Source organism: Malus domestica, chromosome 03, assembly GCF_042453785.1.
Source record: "Malus domestica chromosome 03, GDT2T_hap1".
Lineage (NCBI taxonomy): Eukaryota > Viridiplantae > Streptophyta > Magnoliopsida > Rosales > Rosaceae > Malus > Malus domestica.
Window position 1 is genome coordinate 11,942,508 of NC_091663.1, and position 22,128 is coordinate 11,964,635.

Here is a 22,128-nt window from a genome sequence, read left to right on the forward strand (position 1 = left end):
GGACCCGGTTCCTTATCTTAGTTTATTTTCAATTCAACTACTGTAGTTTAATCAAAAGAAGAATAGTCCAGGGTTTTAGTATTGATTTTATTATAGTAACGTTCAGTGTGAACGAACTTTGATGCCTATTTGGTGGTTTATTTTATGTAAATTACATCATTTAGTCCACATATATATGACCAATAGTATTTTGTACTATATCAAGAACTACAGCTTCAAACGTCATAAGAAACCCCCATCTGATTCCTTTCACACTTAACGTAAACAGGAACTCACATCTACGAATTCTGTATATAATTATATACTAAATGGCACACAATTACCAGCTGCATCGCACCATCAAACAAAGAATACGAATATGGATGCGCTTGGAAACCATCTAGAGTGTCATAACATCGACAGCTCTGAGTTACATGATTTCATAGATGATGCAAACCTTGATCAATTCATTGATCTTATTCGCGGTGGCGAAGGTGAAGATCCGATAGCTAATTTTGATTGTGAACTTATGATCAATGGCTGCTTGGATGATTATAACCTGTTCGGTCCAGCTAGTACTACTCCTCCAAGTCCTATGTTTGGTTTCAATGATGCATTTCTACCTGACCCGAGCACTTTTGTGTCAGAAACAACAAACACAAACACAACCACGACGACAACAAAGAGGCAAAAGGTTGATCGGTCACGAACTTTGGTGTCAGAGAGGAAGAGGAGGGGGAGAATGAAGGAAAGGCTCTATGCATTGCGGTCCTTGGTTCCTAACATAACTAAGGTAAGTGTTGGTACCGTAGAAGTAAGTTATATACTGCAGTGCAAGTTTTACTCTGCCAATATGTGATAACACGTGGACCATACCCTTTTTTTTTGTTTTATTCCTGAAAACCATTGTACAAACTAGCATTATGGGTAAAATTTTGCTAGTTTTATTGAAAAACTTCTAATAGTACTGTGTCCTACATTTTTTTGTTTTTTTTTTTTTTCTTATCAAAACGGGCTCTTTCGGTTTGAAGTATGAGTTGTACAACAATATTTATGAAGAACAAACAAATTATGCAAGCACGATTGTTGTTTAATCTTTTGGAGATATATGCACAGATGGACAAGGCCTCCATTGTTCGAGATGCTGTATTGTATGTACAAGACTTGCAAATGCATGCTAAGAAGTTAAATGCTGAGATTGCAAACCTTGAAGCATCATTAGCAGGAGGATATCTACAAGGATCAACCAAAACTAAAAACAAGAAAAAAGTTTCAGACAATAACCATTTAGCTTCTAAAGGCATCATTCAGGTCTATAACCACTGTGATTGTAATTTATTAGCTATTAATTTCCGAAAATAAAGTAATTTGCCCTTGTACTTAATTACGTATCATGCCTTTCTGCAGATAGACGTGTCTCAAGTGGAGGAAAAAGGTTTTTATGTGAAGGTGGCATGCAACAAGGGACAAGTAGTAGCTACAGCACTTTACAAGGCTCTCGAATCTCTTGCACGCTTCAATGTTCAGAGTTCTAACTTAAACACGGTTTCAGCAGACAGATTTGAATTCGCATTCACTTTGAATGTATGTATATATCAGTACAATATGATATTCTACTTTGTCCTTGGTTGGCAATTTTTACAATCCTAATTACACTTCATGTAATTATCTGTGTACATGATTTAACCTCCTGCTTTGTTAATCCAATTATCCAATAGATGTAGGGAAATAAAAACATAAATGTTTTTTTTTAAAAGGTACAAAATATGAGTGTGAAAACCGTTACTCCTCTCTTTGTCAGCAAGTTTTCAATCTTTCACTAATTAACTATTTGTTAATACTTGTTAAAGCAGGCAAAGGATTGCGAGCAGGGCATCATCAACTTGCCAAATTTGAAACATTGGGTGGCTGGGGCTTTTCTGAACCAAGGCTTTGTAATCTGAGGATTGCAAAAAGTTCGAGTTATAGAGGTTGTAGTCATCGAAGAGCCAAGAACGCCTGCATTGCATGCATGCACGTAACCAGCTGATATTATGCTGACAATTAGTTAATTTTAACTGTCATCGATCCCATCGACGTATAATATATCTTGGCTGCTCCCATCGACGTATAATATATCTTGGCTGCTCTATCTCTGATTATTATTTTTCTTTGTTTCTAGAAACATGTTTGTGGTTTTGAGTGTTGAGTGGTGACCGTGTCAAAAGGAGAGGATCACTCGTGGGCCCTTGCTCACCCACACTCTGCTTATACGATTGCAACTTAACCTTATGAATTTTCTTGGGCTACTTCAATCAATCATTTCAAATCGTTGGGTGAAAGGGTTGTGCTCGTATTCTATTTAATTTTTGGTAGTGTTGGTGTAAAAACTTGAATAGGGTCTGACTAAGTTCAACACGTATTTATTTTGGGTATTTTGGTGTTGCTTACGCTTTCAGTGCGTGGGAAGACTTGAGAGAAAGTGAAAACAAGCATGTCACTGTTGGAAGGTTGACAACAGGCATGTGAAGTTCGTGCGTAGAACTGACTTCTTAACCAAAAGATTGTGCACCGAGTGGGATGCTAGTTCGGTTAAATTTTTTATTGTGCCTTGAGCAATTGAGGATTTAGAATTCAATGTGATTTGTGTGTATTTGCCTAAGAGTAAATGAGAGAGAAATAGAAACTAAAACGAGAAACTAAATGTAATCATTTCATAATGAAGTAATGATTGCAGTCAATTGCAAAAAGATATAGGGGGTTGATGAGTCGATCTACATAACTTGATAAGTAAATAGACAGAAAACATATAGAAAATCAATAGTCTCTAGAATGACCTAGGCTATGAAGAGTAAAATAATGCTAGAGGAGTCCACCGAGTCCACTAAGGTCGTTGGTATCAGAGTGGACTAAAGAAGAAACATATGCCTCAGAAAGGAGTTCAAGAGTGGTTGGATTTCAAGGATTGTAGGCAATGTTTGCTTCGAATGAAGGCTTTGAGACTGTACCTGAAGAGCTAGGGGTTATGCTGAAGAGCAATTTGGGTTATGTTGAAAAGCAGTTGGATTGATTGAAGAATCACTTGAGGTATATAATCGTAAAGATTGTTTGATGAAGGTCCTGAACTTGAAGGACTTTGGCCTTATTTATAAAGGAAAACTAATGAAAAGAGCTTGAAAACTTTGAGTTTTAATGATAAGGACAAAATAAAAGGTAAAGTGAATAGTACCAGGATTGACTTTTTAGTGTAAAAATGTGGTTTTTCATTAAAATGAACAGTACCGGGTGCTTTTCGTTAAAATTCCGTATTTATAAATGGTGGAGGAGAAGTAATCTCAATCTCATCGCTGAGCTGGAGCCGAGGTAGATTGGTCAATTGACACTGACAATGACTGCAATTCTTGGTTTGTTGCCTTTAGTTATGTCCTGTATCATTTCGAACGAGTGTTGTAGTGGCATCAACCTGTCAGATGATGCGTTCATCGGTATTTAAGAAGACAAGATATTCTCGGGTTTGGTCATCTGCGTGGTATACGGACTTTAGGGAAGGTCGAGTTTAAGCTCTCATATGGTAGTAGAGTGATGAGAGTCAACCATTTGATCCCTAGGATAGGATCCCGGATTAGGCCTTGAAGTTGGTTGGCCGGAGTTACCCAACATTTAGTAAATAAAAATAGATTAACCCTGTAGCATACCTTATTTTTATATATGGCCAGAACAAGTTGTCTTTAGTCTTGGTTTTGTAATTTTCACACCAAGAAGAACAATCACCATCGTTTTCACACTTTTATCATTCCCAATTGAAAAAAAAAAATAGTTCTCAAATTGACTTGGTTTTAGAAGTTTGGAAACTAATGGTCCTATGAAGCCCCAAACACTACTATGGACTTCTTGCCGTGAAAGTGAGGATAGCTTAGAAGCAGCATAGCCTCGAACTAAACCTTCTTCGAAATCAGATAGACCAAATTTAATGAAAGATCGAAAATCTCATCCGTTGGATAACCATTTTGCTTTGAATTTTGAATTTTTAGTTTTACGAGCCATTTGATAACAATTTTGTCAGTTTTTAGTTTAGATTTTAATTTTTAATTTTAATTTTAATTTTATAGTTTTGATGTTTTTTTAAACTGAAAACTAGTTTGGTAACTATTTTAAAAATTGAAAGCTAAATTTTGAAAATTTATGGGTGTTTTGATAATCATTTAGTTTTCAGTTTTCATTCTTAACACGCCATCTCATGTGTGAAGTCATTTGAGCTTAATACATACACAACAGATATTGAATAAGATAGAGCACATGGATCGTTGGGTTTGATACTAGATAAGGCTTGAAATTTCTGATGTGAGATTCACACTTAGTTAGGGGTGGGTTCGGTTCCATTCGGTTCGGTTTTTGTCCAAAACCGAAAATCAAAACGAACTTACTATTTGGTCTAGTTTGGTTTGGTTTTTCTCGATTTATTTTCGATTCGGTTTATTTTGGTATGGTTTCGGTTCGGTTCAGTTTTTATTTTTTATTTTTTAACCAAATCAAACATCCATAATTCTAAGTAATAGACAAAACATTATCCTTTCAAACAAATGAGTCAACCCAGCCAGGCTACAAAAGTTGTAAGAAAGTGAGAGATTCAGAGACAAGACAAATTTGGAGCATGAGGTTTCTGAGGATTTTAATGTTGGACCAAAAAACGAAGTGCAGCGTGAGAGAATTTTCAGCTTCTTTCACAGTGTGCGGATTTTATTAGAGAGAAGGCCACTGATGAGGATTTTAATGTTGAAATTATAAGGACTTAATGTTGGACTAAAAAAATATGAGGACATTTTACTACATAGAAAACAACATAACAAACAAATGAAAGAAAAAAAAAAAAAAAAAAAAAGAGCCCTTGAAAGGCAGAGAGGGAAAGTGAGGAGAGAGAGAAGAATTAAATATATAAAATAATTCATTTGAATATTATATAAAATAATTAAATATTGGTTTAGTTTGGTTCAGTCAGTTTTCAAATCATTGAAACCAAAACCAAACCAACCAATTTCAGTTTGGTTCGATTTTTGATAATTCGGTTCGGTTTGTTTTTTCGGTTTTTTGGTTTTTTGAACCCACCCCTACACTTAGTAGGGACATTAGTCTCCAAAGGCACATGTTGATGGTGAAGCACTTTAGCATACGAGTTGCAAAGAGCGTCTTGAAATATGTTTCTTTTAAGACACATGTAGAATTTTTCGCAAACAACTTAATATGTGATTTGGTAGTATAAATGCCAAAATGGCTTAGTATCCCTATCTTTTCTGGTAATTATGTGGTAGAAAGTAATGGAGTAATCATGAAGTCAAGAAAGTTACATGTGAATCGAAGGTTATATGCGAACTTAGTATCCCTATATTTTCTTGTAATTATGTGGTAGAAATTTTGGAAATGAAATTTTCTTAAGAAAAATAGATTGTTATAACCCATCTCTACTTTTTTGTGGGAAATAATTCATTTATTATGAAATGATCAAAATACCCTAAAAGGGAAGGGTTAGCTTCGCTTGACCTTTGAGCTCTTGACAAGTATTGTGAAACTCTGTATGTAAGTTGTATTATTTAACTAATTGTATAACGTGTTAATGCTAAAAGGTGATAATTTTTTTTTTTTTTTTTGAGTGTTGATCGTAGTGATTAACTTAATAAACAATTATATCTGCATCCTCAATACTATGACAATAAGTGGAAAAAATTGAAGGGGGAGGAAAAAGTAGGGAAAGTTCAACGGCACAGGGAATCCTCTGCCTCGTCAAGGTGCTTTCGTTGTCCATTTGATTATTCAATTCATGAATCCCTCACATCTGTATTCGAACTTTTTTTCCGAAATATTACTTGTTATATTATTGATTTGGGTAATTGGGTATTTGCGGATGTGGTGAGTTTAGTTTAATTCTGGTGAACAAATGGTGGTTGCACGCCAGTTAGTGAATCTCTTAGTTTGTACTCTATGCCCTTTAGTTGATTGTTTGAAATTTGAATGTTTGACACTTTTTGACTTCGAATTAGTTTAATGGGTGTTTATTGAAGTCTTAGTTTGGTTTTGTACTGGCATTGCTCACCAGGATTACTCTGCATTTCAAGTTCATAGTATACTTTGGTTAGATTTGTCAAATTGTGTTTGTTTGTACCATACTTGACCAATCCCGAAACTACTGAGCACCGGTCAACGTTATACCATCAAGGACCCAGAAGAGTTTCCCTCTAACCAGGATGCCAATCACAGCGCGACACGTGTCAACATAAGAAGCCAATAATAGCGCGACACGTGTCAACATCAGAAGCCAATCACAACACGACACGTGTCAATGTTAGAATGAAACTAGAAACTCTCTTCTATAAATAGAGATCATTCTCTCACAATATTTTCTAATGTCATTTGTACTAAATCATTCACTAGTACTCACTAAAGGAGAGCTTGAACATATGTACTTGTGTAAACCCTTCACAATTAATGAGAACTCCTCTACTCCGTGGATGTAGCCAATCTGCGTGAACAACGTACATCTTGTGTTTGCTTCCCTGTCCCTATCCATTTACATACTTATCCACACTAGTGACCGGAGCAATTTAGCGAAGGTCACAAACTTAACACTTTTTGTTGTACCAAAGTCCCGACTGATTTTGTTCATCAACATTTGGCGCCGTCTGTGAGAACGACACTTATTCCCACTCTCTTCAGCTTTGTTAAGCTGGTTTCCACCATTCGTACACTTTCTTTTGACCAGGCATCCCTTTCCAACATGGGGAGCGAATGAAGCCACAACACACAGAATGACACCCCTCTTGCACCTGGTGCAAAGCAACGAAAGAAGGAACAAAAGAAGTTTGCTCTTCAGGCTAAAGTCGATGAGCTGGAGGCTCAGAACAACAAGATAGTGATGAAAAATGAGATCCTCCAAGAGCAGTATGAGAAGGTCTTCGAGATGCTCCACGAGGCTAGATATACTAAAACACACGAGCTCATCACCCCTGTTGAAGTCAACCACCAACTGGGTGCCCCCCAATTACAGAGGGTCATTTGCCCTCAACATGGGTATTCTTGTAAAGGAGCAAGCTACTCATCGAAATGGCGACCAACATGAGACTTCTCTCAACCCAGTTGCTTCGACCAGAAGTAGGAGGAGTGGAGGAAGGTACCTCCTTACAGAAGGAGTGGAAGGATTGAAAGCCGTCTTTCGCGACTGTCGAGACTTCCTAAAGCAACGTCGAGACAATCTCATCCATGTAAGCTCGAAGATCAATGACCCAAGGGTTTCTAAAAGACTCGGTCCCCTCCCATGTCCCAGACCGACTACCAATTTGGGGAAGGGGCAACAAGTCCTAGAGAAACACAAAGGTATAGGGGACTCAGAGATGTTCTGACAGACATACCTTGGAAGTCAGTACGGCGAGTCCAGGGAAAAATCACATGCTCTTGATCAAACCTTTCTACTGCCAAGAGGAGATGGAGATTTATGAAAGAAAGCTCCAGTGGTACATGACTCTACTCAGGACCCTCTTGTCCTACAACTCCTTAAGGAAGTAAACAAGTTGAAGGCCGAACGACAAGCTGAGATACCTGATTGGAACAAACCTAGGTCTGGCCCTCTTACAAGGAGGATCCTCGACACCCTCTCCAAGCGAAGACAAAACAGAAGTTTGGCTTGCAACTCTATACTGGAAAGGAGGACCCGATTGAACACCTTAACCTCTTTGAGTCCATCATGGCATACCGGTTGCACACCGACGAAGAACGATGTATTCTCTTCCCCTCTACCCTCTCTGGCGGAGCTCTAAACTGGTATTGTTGTCTTCCACCTGAGACGGTAAACTCATTTGAGAAATTGAGGAAACTGTTTGTTTCTCAACACATTTTTCAGACTGATCGCTTGCACTCTGCGGATGACTTGTACACTATTCGTCAGAAGCCAGACGAGTCATTACGTATGTATGCTGGCCGCTTCAACCATGAGTATTCTTGTTGTGCCTAAGCAGACGACAAAACTACCCTCAAAGTCTTCACTGCAGGCCTACGTGACTGTTTCTTTAAGTACATGATCAATGCCAACACTTGGAAGACTTACTCTAAGGTGATGACGCAGACTTATAACCATGCCTTCGCCGAGGCAATGACATACCAAGAGAAACCCCCAACAACCATCCCCTATCAGCAAGTGGGGAGTGGAAGCCAGACCCACTCAAATGAGAAATCTTCAACCTTCCAAACGGCAGCGGTGCCTCCCCCTGCCTTACTTAATACTTTGCCAAGTCAACAGACATATCAATCTCAGGGCAAAAGGAAAGATTTTCATCATCACAAATCTCATTTTAGTAAAAGGAGTAAGGACACCATCGCGATAACCAAGGGTATCGCCACGATAATGCCCATCCCCAGGCAGTCAACACAGTGGGCCAAGCACGTGTCAGGACAGGCCCTACCCCGAGGTATGAGACATACGCACATTTGAACACCACATGCGTGGCCATTTACCCCAGCATAGCACACCTGATACCGAAACCAATACCGAGGCAGTCGGGTTACAAGCCCACGAAGAACACGGGCACATTTTGCTGTTACCACGAGCATAATGGCCATGACGGCGAAAAGTGTATCACCCTTCGTGATCATATTGAAGCTTTGGCGCGTGAAGGAAAAATTGATCAATTCCTCCTTCACCCTTCAAGGGATAACCGTAACCAACGCCAAGTGAATATGATATATTCCATAAGTGGTGGCACACCCATATCTGAATCTTCCAACAGAGCCATGAAAAACAGCGAACGAACTTTAAGGCCTGGTCACCAAGTGTTTCAAGTGGAAGACATCAGGGGAGGCAAGTGTCAAAAGCCTAACTAGGATCCAATATGTTTCTACCCTGAGGAAGAAAGAGGTATCATCTACCCTCATAATGACCCACTGATCGTGGAAGCTCACATAGCCAACTTTGAAGTATGACGAATCCTGGTATACACGGGGGCTTCGGTTAATATCATGTTTGCTAAATCTTTCAGGGCACTTAATATAGCTGAACACTTGCTCGATCATTCGATTTCTTCTCTGATAAGCTTCTCCGGTGATATCATGCAACCTTTAGGGAGCATACACTTACCTTTCACCATTGGTACAGGCTCTTACATAACTACCATTACCATTAACTTCATGGTGGTTAATTGCCCAACGACATACAATGTCATCTTTAGACGTACAGGCATCAATGATCTCAAGGCCATGGTATCGACACATATGTTGTTGATGAAATTTCCAACCCCCTATGGCAATGGTTACATCAGAAAAGATCAACTTAGTGCACGATCATGTTACAACACTTCGGTCAAGCAACAACACCTGCCTATGCCCAAGCAAACCCTTTCTATACATGACCAAGTCATAAAGACCAGCTCGGATAAAGCCAACTTGGATCTCCATGGTGGCAACAGTCAACCCGACGATCTTCAAGATGACTATTTCACCCAGCAAGCACAACCTGTTGAAAAGCTGTAAAAGGTTTCTATCTCAAAAGATTATTTAGATCGCATGGTGAAGATTGGCACCACCTTGTCACCACCTATTAGGTTGGCATTGATCTCTTTTTTGTAAGAGAACACTGAGGTCTTCGCTTACTCATACGAGGACATGCTAAGCATCTCTCCCGATAACATATGTCATCGCTTGAGTATTGACCCCAAGACCAAGCCGGTGAGACAGAAACGAAGATCTTATGACGTTGAACGATACAAAGCAATGAAGGCAGAAGTTGAAAAACTCAAAGGCATAGGCTTCATCCCCGAAGTCAATTACCCAACATGGGTAGCAAATGTGGTCTTTGTTAAGAAAAATCCAACCAAAGAAAGTCTCATGCTCCAAAAGGTCTTATGGAGAATATGTGTCGACTATACCGACCTAAACAAAGGGTGCCCGAAGGATAGCTTTCCTCTTCTTCTCATCGACAGAATTATAGACTCTATGGCAGGGTGTGAACTCCTGAGCTTCATGGATGCTTACTCAGGATACAACCAAATCCTAATGAACCCTCCGGACCAAGAACACACAGCCTTCACTACTGATAGGGGACTATATTGTTATAAAGTCATGCCCTTCGGCCTAAAGAATGCAGGAGCGACTTATCAAAGACTGGTCAATTCAATGTTTGCCGAACTGATTGGGAAGAGCATGGAAGTTTACGTTGATGATATGCTAGTCAAGAGCAAACATACTGACTAACACATCACCAACCTATCTGAAACTTTCACCATTCTGAAGAGGTATCGAATAAGGTTGAACCCCAACAAATGTGCCTTCGGCGTAGGTGTTGGCAAATTCTTAGGCTTCATGATAAGCCAACAAGGCATTGAGGCTAATCCCAAGAAGATCAAAGCAATCATCGACATGAAGGAACCGGTAACTTCAAAAGACATCTAGAGCCTTACTGGCAAGGTGGCAGCCTTAACTAGGTTCATCTCTAAGGCCACAGACAGATGTGCTCATTTCTTCAAAGCACTTAAGGGAAGTAAGAAATACATTACATGAACTAATGAATGTGCTGAGGCATTCAAGAACCTCAAAGACTACATGAGTAAAGCCTCTCTGCTCTCCAAACCTGAGGTTGGTGACACTCTCATTATTTATCTGTCGGTATCGGTTTCAGCAGTAAGTTTCGTTCTCATTCGAAATGATGGTAAATTCGAACGGCCTGTCTACTACGCTAATAAGGCCTTACAAGATGCGGAGACATGATACTTCAACATTAAGAAATTAGCTCTAGCATTGGTCATGTCTGCTCGAAAACTTCGCCCTTACTTCCAAGCACACTCCATCATCGTGCTTACCAATCATCCTCTTCGACAGATACTCCAAAGTCTTGACAATTCTAGGCGAGTGATCAAATAAGCGGTGAGTTTGACATCTCCTACCAACCAAAGCCAGCTGAGAAGGGTCAAGCAGTGGCAGACTTCATCGCCGACTTCACATATCATGTTGACATTGTTTCTACGCCTAAAGAAGTGGTTTCATTACCATCAGAAGCTCAGAAAATAGAAGCAACAGCCCCAGCATGGAGTCTATATGTTGATGGCTCGTCCAACCAACAGGGTTGTGGAGCAGGGCTAGTCCTTATGACCCCTGACAAAGTGGCGATGGAGTATGCTTTTCGTTTCAAATTCAAGGCATCGAACAATAAGGCCGAATATGAAGCCTTCCTAGCAGGCTTACGTTTGGCCAAACACCTTGGGGTTAAACGAATTGATATCTTTAGTGACTCCCAATTGGTGGTTAACCAGGTCATAAAAAAATTTGACGCTAAGGATAGCTCCATGTCAGCATATCTGGCACAAACACAATTGTTGCTCAAGCACTTCCACTACCAGATCACCCAAATTCCTCGAGCGACAAACAGTCATGCAGATGCTTTGGCTCGCCTTGCCTCAGCGGTGGAAGACAAGATTGGGAGAAAAATTCAGGTCGAATTGTTGGCAGTACCAAGCACCATGGCTGCATAAGTGTGCAACTTACAACAGGGGGATAGTTGGATTACCCAGATTTATAGATTCCTTGCTTATGGCACCCTTCCAAATGACAAAGTCCAAGCTAAGCATATTCGATACAAGGCTACCCGTTACTTGATCATTAATGACCAACTCTACAAGCGGGGTTTTAACTTACCATGCCTAAGATGCCTTACGCCCACAGAGGTGGAAACTGTCCTTCGGGAAATACATGAAGAAGTCTGCGGAGATCATGCTGGATCTCGATCCCTAACACACAAGGCTTTTAGCCAAGGATATTACTGGTCAACACTTCACCAAGATGCCATCAGAATATCTCATTCATGTGATAAATGTCAACACTACGCAACTATTCCTCACTCCCCTCCCGAGCCCCTCACTCCTATAATCAGCCCTTGGCCCTTGGCCCAATAGAGACTTGATTTGATCGGCCCAATGCCTACAGGGAATGGCAAGGTTCGCTATGCAATCGTTGTAGTTGACTACTTCATAAAGTGGGTCGAAGTAGAACCTTTGTCAACCATTACTGAGGCAAAAATACAAGACTTCGTATGGAAGCACATCATTTGTAGATTCGGCATTCCCAATGCAATAGTCACTGATAATGGGCGACAGTTCGACAACAATAAGTTCATGATGTTCTGCTATAAGTTCAACATCAACTTATGTTTTGCCTCCTTAGCTCATCCCCAGTTTAATGGACAAGCTGAAGCCATAACCAAAATAATCAAGCGAACTTTGAAAACCAGCTTGGACAAGGCTAAAGGTTGTTGGCCAGAATTTATACCCCAAGTTCTTTGGTCATATCGCACTTCGTATCGGACATCAACAGGAGAAACCCCATTCTCACTTGCCTTTGGTACAGAGACAGTTGTCCCAGTTGAGCTTGAGCAAGCAACGTTCCGAGTCTAGAACTACGTGCAAAGCGAAAATGACAAACAACTTACCCTCAACTTAGATCTAGTCGAGGAACACAGAAACCAGGCTCACTTCAGGAATGTCGCCTACAAGCAACGCATCTTTAACTACTATGACTCAAGGGTTAAACCTCGTTCTTTCAAAGTGGGGGACTGGGTATTGAAGAAAAGATTACTCTGCGACAGAGTCCCGAGTGAATGAACACTTAGTCCAAACTGGGATGGACCTTTGAAGTTGTTGGCATCAGTTACCCTGGCTATTACAAGCTTAGAATCTCCAATGGAAAGACCCTTGGCCATCCATGGAACGCTGATCACTTGAAGTACTATTACAAGTAAACTCACATTGTACAAGTGTTAAGCTTCAGCCGTTCGACATCCTATGTAACGAAGACTATTTGGCATGAATTCAATAAAGAGGTGATTTAGACAACTAGGTCCTAATCCTCTTACATTCTTAGCAATGAAACACTCGAGTTCAAAGCTTCAACATGAATGCTTCCAACATGAAACAAAGTCTAAGTATATGTCAACAAGACTATGCAAATAAACGAACAACTTCACAGTATATTCGTTCAATCATACATTCCAACACATTCATACATAAGCCAACTGTGCTTTGAAAGGGTTCAACGTACTTTGTGTCATTCGACACTTGCTACGATGTGCCTAGACACCTTACCCTTATTCTCACTAACCAGGTGATGAAATGTGAAGAAGGAACTTATCTTCATGCCACCAACCAGGTGATGAAATATACAACCCATACTCTCCTTCATGCCACCAACCAGGTGATGAAATGTACAACTCGTACTCTAATATCATTTCGCAACTTGCCACTCATGCCACCAACCAGGTGAAGAAGGAACTCATTTTCATGCCACCAGCCAGGTGATGAAATGTACAACCCGTACTCTCTTTCATGCCACCAACCAGGTGATGAAATGTACAACCCGTACTCTAATATCATTTGGCAACTTGCCATTCATGCTACCAACCAGGTGATGAAATGTACAACCCATACTCTCTTTCATGCCACCAACTAGGTGATGAAATGTACAACCTGTACTCTAATATCATTTGGCAACTTGCCATTCATGCCACCAACCAGGTGAAGAAGGAACTCATCCTCGTGCCACCAACCAGGTGATGAAATATGATGAAAGGTGATGAAGGAACTCACCTTCGTACCACAAACCAAGTGATGAAAACAACTCACCATTCATTCCACCTACCAGAAGACGAGTGGTACAACTTGTACATGTGAACTCCTAGTATTCACAAATAATCAAAAACCCTCAAACTTGACAACTCAACTATAGGAGCACTTATGCCCAACAAAAGTTATAGTCACTAACAAAGTCTTATTGCAAGCCAACAACAACTTCAGTGCATGGCATACGAAGATCAAGCTATTCAGCCCTCTTGCATCTACTTCAAACATTTCCCCTCTGTAACAATGCAAACACTACAACTCGTAGAAAGCTTCACACTCTTGATTAAGACAGTGTAAAGCAAAACCAATTTATGGTGCCAACGAAAGCTTCATCAATGGAGGACAACTACAAATTCTCAAAAGTTTCACACTATCTAGATCAAGATAATGTGAAGCAAAATCAATTTGTGGCACCCAACAAAGCTTCACCACAAAAGCTTCACCCACAAAAGCTTCATCCACCACAAAAGCTTCACCCACAAAAGCTTCACCCACCACAAAAGCTTCACCTACAAAAGCTTCACCCACAATAGCTTCACCTACAAAAGCCTCACCCATAAAAGCTTCACCAATAAAAGCTTCACCCACAAAAGCTTCACCCACCACAAAAGCTTCACCCACAAAAGCTTCACCCACCACAAAAGCTTCACCTACAAAAGCTTCACCCACAATAGCTTCACCTACAAAAGCTTCACCCACAAAAGCTTCACCCACAAAAGCTTCACCCATAAAAGCTTCACCAACAAAAGCTTCACCCACAAAAGCTTCACCCACCACAAAAGCTTCACCCACAAAAGCTTCACCCACCACAAAAGCTTCACCTACAAAAGCTTCACCCACAATAGCTTCACCTACAAAAGCTTCACCCACAAAAGCTTCACCCACAAAAGCTTCACCCACAAAAGCTTCACCCACCACAAAAGCTTCACCTACAAAAGCTTCACCCACAATAGCTTCACCCACAAAAGCTTCACCCACAAAAGCTTCACCCACCACAAAAGATTCACCCACAAAAGCTTCACCCACCATAAAAGCTTCACCCATAAAAGCTTCACCAACAAAAGCTTCACCCACAAAATCTTCCCCCACCAAAAAAGCTTCACCCATAAAAGCTTCCCCTACAAAAGCTTCCCTCACCACAAAAGCTTCCCTCACCACAAAAGCTTCACCAACAAAAGCTTCACCCACCACAAAAGTTTCACCTATAAAAGCTTCAACACAAAAGCTTCACCTACAAAAGCTTCACACTATCTTGATCAAGATAGTGTGAAGCAAAATCAATTCATGGTACCCAACAAAGCTTCAACCTCAAAGCTTCACATACAAAGCTTCACATACAAAGCTTCACCTATAAAGCTTAATATATATATATATTTCGAAAATTCGAAAATTCAAAAAAAAAAAAAAAAATTGCCTAGGCCTCCTCTTCTTTGGGCCTAACAACTTTCATAACAAATATATATGAAGGAGGAGTTTTGGGCTACCACTTAGAAAGGAAAATGGTGAAGTTTTGTTACTTTGGAAACTTGGCTACTAGCAAGACACCTCATTCGTCAACTCCCTCGACCGGAGACTTGGGGGACTCCTACCATATGCTACTGCACCTTGATACTCGGAAGTCTCATGACCACTCAGTGACTTGGATTTTTTCAAGTCTCCAACCGAGAAGTTTTCCTCACTCGAGAAATTAAGGGAGCACTACCTCAACCTACATGCTTCACTCATAAAGCTTCAACATACAAGCTTCAACAAAAGGAAAAATTCAAAGAACTTAGTGAAGAAGGCCTTGGTGTATTTAACACAATACGTTGAAATGAAGTAAAGCTTGTTTATTGATATCTCCGATAAGTTACAAATATGTACATATACATGAATCAAAATAAACAAACAAGAGGGAGCCTTCACAAAGGTTACTCAGGAGAAGTCTCAGCAGTCGACAGAGCTCCAGAAAGAGGAGGCACCAGAGGGTGATTATTCGGAGCCTTAATACTAGGCAGAACCTTACAAGGAGAAGGCACCGAAGGTTGATCATTTAGAGCTTCATTACGAGGTACAGCCCCAGAAGACGAAAGCAATAAATGCCTTTGGAACAAACCCACAAACCTCTGATGATCAAGTAAAATCTGACCATCAGATTCCTACAGCTGGTCAAGCTTCATTTTCATGTTTGTAGCATAGTCATGTGCGAGCCTGTGCAACTATTTATTCTCATGCTTGAGCCCTTTGATCTCCTGTTTGAGACTTATCACTTCAGCCGCCAATGATTCAACTTGGCGGGTTCGAGCAAATAGGCGTTGGGCCATATTAGACACAGAACATGCACATTGAACACTGAGAGCCAGAGAATCCTTAACAGCCAACTCATTAGACCGTTTGGAAAGTAGTTTGTTATCTTGGGGAGTGAGAAGGTTCCTGGCCACCACTGTAACAGTCATATCATTCTTCATCACAGAGTCCCCAACGGTAAGATGACCAGTAGGGGATAAGAAGGATGGGCGCCATATGTTGTCTTGAGAAGGCATGGCTGCCTCTTCACCAAAGTTCAAGTCAAAACGACGGTCGGATGGGCCAGACATTCTCAGAAATGATGAATAAGAAATAAGGTGCAATAAATCTCTAAAGTAAGGGGAAAATTCCTACAAGCAATAACTCTTTGAATGTACTTCTTGCACACAATTGGTGTCCTTATAAAAGAAAGGGCAATAGGGCTGTTGGTTCAAAAATCGAAGATGCACCACTCTCCGGATTCCGAAGAGGCACCACTTTCCACACTCAACATCAATTCCTCGGGTACCACAGATAACTTTGCCAAAGATCTCTGACAAAGTTTAGACACATAAATTTTGAAGGTTCAGCTACTCTACTATTACCCACAAGGGTAAAGGAACAGTACCAGTGCTTGATAACTAGAAAGTCTGAATGTGTGTCAACCTCCATGCTCCGTGGCAAGGCAGACTGGAAAAAATGCCCAACCTTTATTCACATTAGAGAAAACACTCCCAACAAGATTGCTTGCTCAAAAATCGAAGAGGCACCATTCTCCGAATCTCCAGAGCCAAACTCCCAATAAGATTACGTGCTCAAAAATCGAAGAGGCACCGCTCTCCGAATCTCAAGAGCCAGGCTCCCAACAGGATTACTTTTTCAAAAATCGAAGAGACATTGCTCTCTGAATCTCAAAAGTCAGACTCCCACCATGACTGTTTTCTCAAAAATCGAAGATGCACCGCTTTTCAAATCTCGAGAGCTAGACTCCCAATAGGATTATGAGCTCAAAAATCGAAAAGGCACCACCCTCCGAATCTCGAGAGCCAGACTCCAAACAGGATTACTTTCTCAAAAATCGAAGAGACACTGCTCTCTGAATCTCAAGAGTCAAACTCCCAATAGGATTGCTTTCTCAAAAATCGAAGAGGCACCATTCTCTGAATCTCGAGAGCCAGATCCTCGACAAGATTGCTTCTCTGAAAACCGAAAAGGCACCGCTCTTCGAACTTCGAGAGCCAGATTTCTTTGGATAAAGCTTGTCTGCAATCTTCACACGCAACATCAGCTTTCCAGATACCACATACCACTTTTTCAAAGTGCTCTAACAAAGTTAAAACACGTGAAGCTTGCAGCTCCCATTGCATTGCTATGACCAAGAAGGGTAAAGGAATAGCACTACTACTTGTTGTTAGGAAGACTCCTATATATGTCGACCTCCATCCTCCACAACCAGGCAAACCTGCAAATAAAAAAAAATGCTCAACTTTTCTTCACATCCGAGAGGGCACTCTCACCAGTCTCTCGAAATACTCAGCTTTTTTTCCTCCCGATAATACCTCTACAAACAAGCCACACCAGAGCAAGAGTATCTTATATCATCAGGGTTAAAAGCAAGAGTATCCCATATCATGTTTTTTCCCTGTCTTTTCTTTTGGCCTTGTTCTTACCTGCAAGACAAGGAGAAAGAGAGTAATCAGTCAACACTTGGAATCAAGCTTCCAGTCAGGAATTGACTGCCTGGAACCCCTTGCTTGATTACTTACCTGGCATTGCTCTCGAGTACTCATCTTCAACATCTTATGCTTCCAGAGAAGATACCACATCTGCCTGAGGAACAGATAGGGCAAGTGAGAAGGATACAAGGAAGCATGTGGAGACAAGCGTAACAAAACATGTGTCGATACATCCACTACTTTGTCAACAGGAAAAGTATCCCATATCATCCGGGTCAAACGTACTCTAGATTTGATGGACTTGTTTTGACCCTCAAATTCTTGAGTCGGCCTTATACTCTGAAGGAAACCAAAAAACCCTCCAGCCCAATTCAAGAATAAGCCTGTGGAAAGTTACTTCTTCAAAAGAAAAAGTATCTCATATCATCTATTTTCCATTTGTTTCTCCTTATCCTTGTTGCTGTTTACGACACAAGGAGTGGAGAACAATCAACCGGAAGTTGAAGTCAAACCTCCGATCCAGGTTGCTTGCTTGGAAGTCTGATTGCTTACCTTTTCTGTTACCTCCTTCGGCAAATCTCTTAGCTCGACAACTTGGGGGACTCCTACTATAGGGTTTGTATCACACTTGACCAAGCCCGAAACTACAAGTAAGCTTCAAGTGAAATTGATACATTACCTTGTGCATCTTCATCGGTTAAAGATACCACCCCTGGATGGAGGAAAAGTATTTCCAGAGAAGATGCCACATCTATATATGAGACAGATAAGGCAAGTGAAAAATGATACCACACTTCGGTACTTAGAAGTTTCGTGATTACTGAATGGCTTGAATCTTGCAAGTCCCCAACCGAGGAGTTTTCCTCACTCGGGAACTTAGGGGAGCACTGTTTGTACCATACTTGACCAATCCCGAAACTACTGAGCACCGGTCAACGTTATACTGTCAAGGACCCAGAAGAGTTTCCCTCCAACCAGGAGGCTAATCACAGCGCAACACGTGTCGACATAAGAAGCCAATCATAGCGCGACACGTGTCAACATCAGAAGCCAATCACAACACGATAAGTGTCAATGTCAGAATGAAACTAGAAACTCTCTTCTATAAATAGAGATCATTCTCTCACAATATTTCCTAATGTCATTTGTACTAAATCATTCACTAGTATTCACTAAAGGAGAGCTTGAACCTATGTACTTGTGTAAACCCTTCACAATTAATGAGAACTCCTCTACTTTGTGGACGTAGCCAATCTGGGTGAACCACGTACATCTTGTGTTTGCTTCCCTGTCCCTATCCATTTACATACTTATTCACACTAGTGACCGGAACAATCTAGCGAAGGTCACAAACTTAACACTTTCTGTTGTACCAAAGTCCCCACTGATTTTGTGCATCAACAGTGTTTATTTGGATTGGAAGGCTGGTACTATGTGTGCACAAGCTTATGGTATTCTGCTATACGAGTGCATAATGCTTGTTGGATCTCTTAACATGTGGTACAATGTAGCTAGACGATATTAGTTCTATTGATTAGCCTTAAGGTATTGCTTTTGCGAAATGTTTATTTTCTCCCTCGTATGAACACACATATGGGCAGTGAATTGTTTGCATTGTTTTTATATACATATGGGAAAAAGAATGGCAAGCAAATGTGTCTGATTGTCTACATTGGCATTTGTTTCTTTTATTGATAGCATAAAGGGGTTGTAAAATGTTATTCCGCATATCTCAGCTGTTAGTTGAACTCTTTCATATGCTTCTTTCATATAAAAAATTCTCAAGGTACAGCGAGGAGAGAGAGAGGTGTGTGTGTGTGTATATATTATCAGAGATGAGATTGAATAATTACAGGAACAAGTTATAGCAGAGCTCCTCCGTTTCCTTTTTTTCTGTTAATCTCCTTCTATGCCTTCGAGTAATAGAGATAGGAAATCTGTTTCATGCCTCCTTGTCTGCAACCGGATTAGAAGAAAGGGATTGAGGTTGATCCAAACCATCGGGCAAAAGCACAATTTCATTTGCCAAACCTGTGGCATGCTAATTATCAGTAAAGATTTTCATATTTTCTTTAGTCTTTCCATAGCTACTCTATATTACGTTTGTAGAACTCATCAGGTCCTCTTCTGGTGGTTTATATACATATGTATATCCGCAAGGATGCATGACTTTTAGACTTTAAATTGGAGATCAGTTCAATTGCACATGTGATAAGAGTGAAGCTATACGACTATTTATACTAAATATTGCTTCTGATCTTTGATAGAGCTTTCTATGGTAGTGGACTCGAGCAGGTTGTTAACATATATTTTATTTCTTACTACTTTTATGCAGTATTAGATTATATGCCCTGGACAAACCAATGCTCTCCCAACTTTACAGATGCCTATTTTAACATATGAAACAATTTGACCTTTTGGGTATAAATGTTGAAAAGGCATATATGGTAATTTCCCTATGTATGAAATATCTATTTAAGGTCTCCATTTGTTTAACATTATCAGACCTGTTGTACATGTCTGAAGTTGGAACGAATATATATGTATAAAACCTGAAAGGGATGTGTGTGTGTGTATATATATATATATATATATATATATTTTTTTTTTTTTTTCAGTTGAACTTACTTGTATCACTGGAATTCATATCATGCATTGTCATAACGAAGGCATGATTCGGTGAACTATGAATGACTTGATCCCGTTTGAGAGTACATAGGCAGTCTAATACAAAGGGTAGATGTTGAGAATATCGCGTTTAAGAATGGGAAAAATAGAACAAAGTTAGGAAATCGAAAACAAATAACCAAGATAAATAACACCAAGAATTTACGTGGTTCGGCAATATGTGCCTACGTCCACAGAACAGCAACAACAATCTTTCACTATACCAATAATGAGTACAACCAATAATCTTGCCAAATCTCTAGAACTAGGACTTGAAGAAAAACCTGAAAGAACAAGAACAAGAAATACACTATCTCTTTTCTTTTCTCTCGCACACACTTTACAATATTCTCTCACTCTAATCCGTTGAGTGGTATACAATTTATTGTTTTGCTCACTCCTAAAAACTAGTATAATAGCCCCTTCATATAGACATAATAAAGGTCTACTTCAATAAGGATTATTAATCCTTATTATCTAGTTATGAATCCTTCTCCAATTGAGAAACTAACTGCAATTGGGAAAACAACTTCAATTGGGAAAACAACCCCAATTGGGAAAACAATTTAATCCTCTAAGACTATAATTCCTTGTAGACATAGGACAACTTATCATGGGCTGGAAAAAACCCAACAGTAGATGCATCCATAAAGCAAACAAAAAGGTTACTACGCCATTGGACCTTGAGTTGTGTTTTGTCCATGTTTCGAAGGCAAGGCATGGTGGATGCACAGGTACATGGTGATGTCATGTGTCGATCCTGAATTTATCTCAGGATTCGGGCATGACAATGATAGCCAATAAACTTGAAACATTAGTTTTGTTAATACGCTAACTAATCATCTTAATTCTAGGGCAACTCTCAAATTAGGGTGAGACAAAAATATACATGGGGTCTCATGTTTTGTTTAGAGATTCTCCACTGAGGACTTTCATGGCACAGGTGCATTATCACGGTGGTGTCTTGTACGTGCCCATGATACAATGTTATCACGTGGTGTGTGTGTGTGTGTGTGTACACACACAAAATTAATTTGACATGGGACACACGATGGTGTGGAAGTTACTCTCGTACAGATGACATGATCTCGCTTAGTTTCAAAGTAAGTTATGGGCTCTCTTATGACCTCCTGATAGCTTTTGAAAGACATATTTTAAATCTTAAGCAATCTCCAGTAGTATAGGACTATATTCTTAGTCCTTCATGATTTTGTAGTGTGAAATTTACTTATTTTTCTTCTGTTTTTAGAAATTATAAAAAGAAACTCAATCGAAGGTGCTTGGAAATTTATATATACTAAAACTCAAACTGATGCGGTACTGTTCTAGAGCAGTAAAATGGCAAAAATACCCTTACAATGTTGTTCTGGCTGCCTTTTGTTTAGGATCATTTACAGTAAAAAGGCGTTTTTACCCTTCCTCTCCACCTGTCGAGACCATCGCAGCGTCTTCTGGTATCATCCCTTTCTTTTCACTTCTTTTCCTCTAATTTGAGTTCGATTGTTTTGGCTTCTGAGGTTTTGGTTTCGTTTGCTCCCTCGCCCTTTTTCTCTCTTGTTCTCTCTCCCAGAAACCCTTTGTTCTCCTCTTTGCCGACACTTTGGTGATTATATTCACTAACCGCATTAATAATAAAATTAATGATAATAAAGAGAAAGTAAAATTAACTTACTATTTTTCTTCCTTCCTCTTTGCCGATACTTTGGTGCACAAATTTTAATTCACTGACCTTGGTGTAGAAGCATGTGAAGTTGCTGGCTCATCACAACCAACCATATTTGAATAAATTATTATTTTTCTTTTTCAGATGTGACCACCATCACCAAATTACTGTTCCCCTCTTTCTCTACTTTCTCTGATTTTCTTTTCCCATTTTGTGACATCTCGTGAAGATAGTTTTTAATGTGAAGATAGTTTTTAAT

At 40.0% G+C, this 22,128-nt stretch overlaps 1 protein-coding gene across 3 annotated transcripts; it reads left to right on the forward strand.

Moving 5' to 3' along the window:
- Nucleotides 1–329: 329 nt before the first annotated feature.
- LOC103440989 (transcription factor FER-LIKE IRON DEFICIENCY-INDUCED TRANSCRIPTION FACTOR-like) lies at nucleotides 330–2,267 on the forward strand. Of its 3 annotated transcripts, XM_070818578.1 has the most exons (5): nucleotides 330–473; nucleotides 627–772; nucleotides 1,096–1,290; nucleotides 1,387–1,563; nucleotides 1,830–2,267. In XM_070818578.1, exons 1-5 carry the CDS (start codon nucleotides 359–361, stop codon nucleotides 1,920–1,922), a joined length of 726 nt encoding a protein of 241 aa, XP_070674679.1. In that variant the 5' UTR covers nucleotides 330–358; the 3' UTR covers nucleotides 1,923–2,267. The 3 variants fall into 3 exon arrangements, with proteins under 3 accessions (XP_070674679.1, XP_008377907.3, XP_008377909.3); XM_008379685.4 differs by having other exon boundaries at nucleotides 330–772; XM_008379687.4 differs by having other exon boundaries at nucleotides 330–772; nucleotides 1,833–2,267.
- The last annotated feature ends 19,861 nt before the right edge of the window (nucleotides 2,268–22,128 follow it).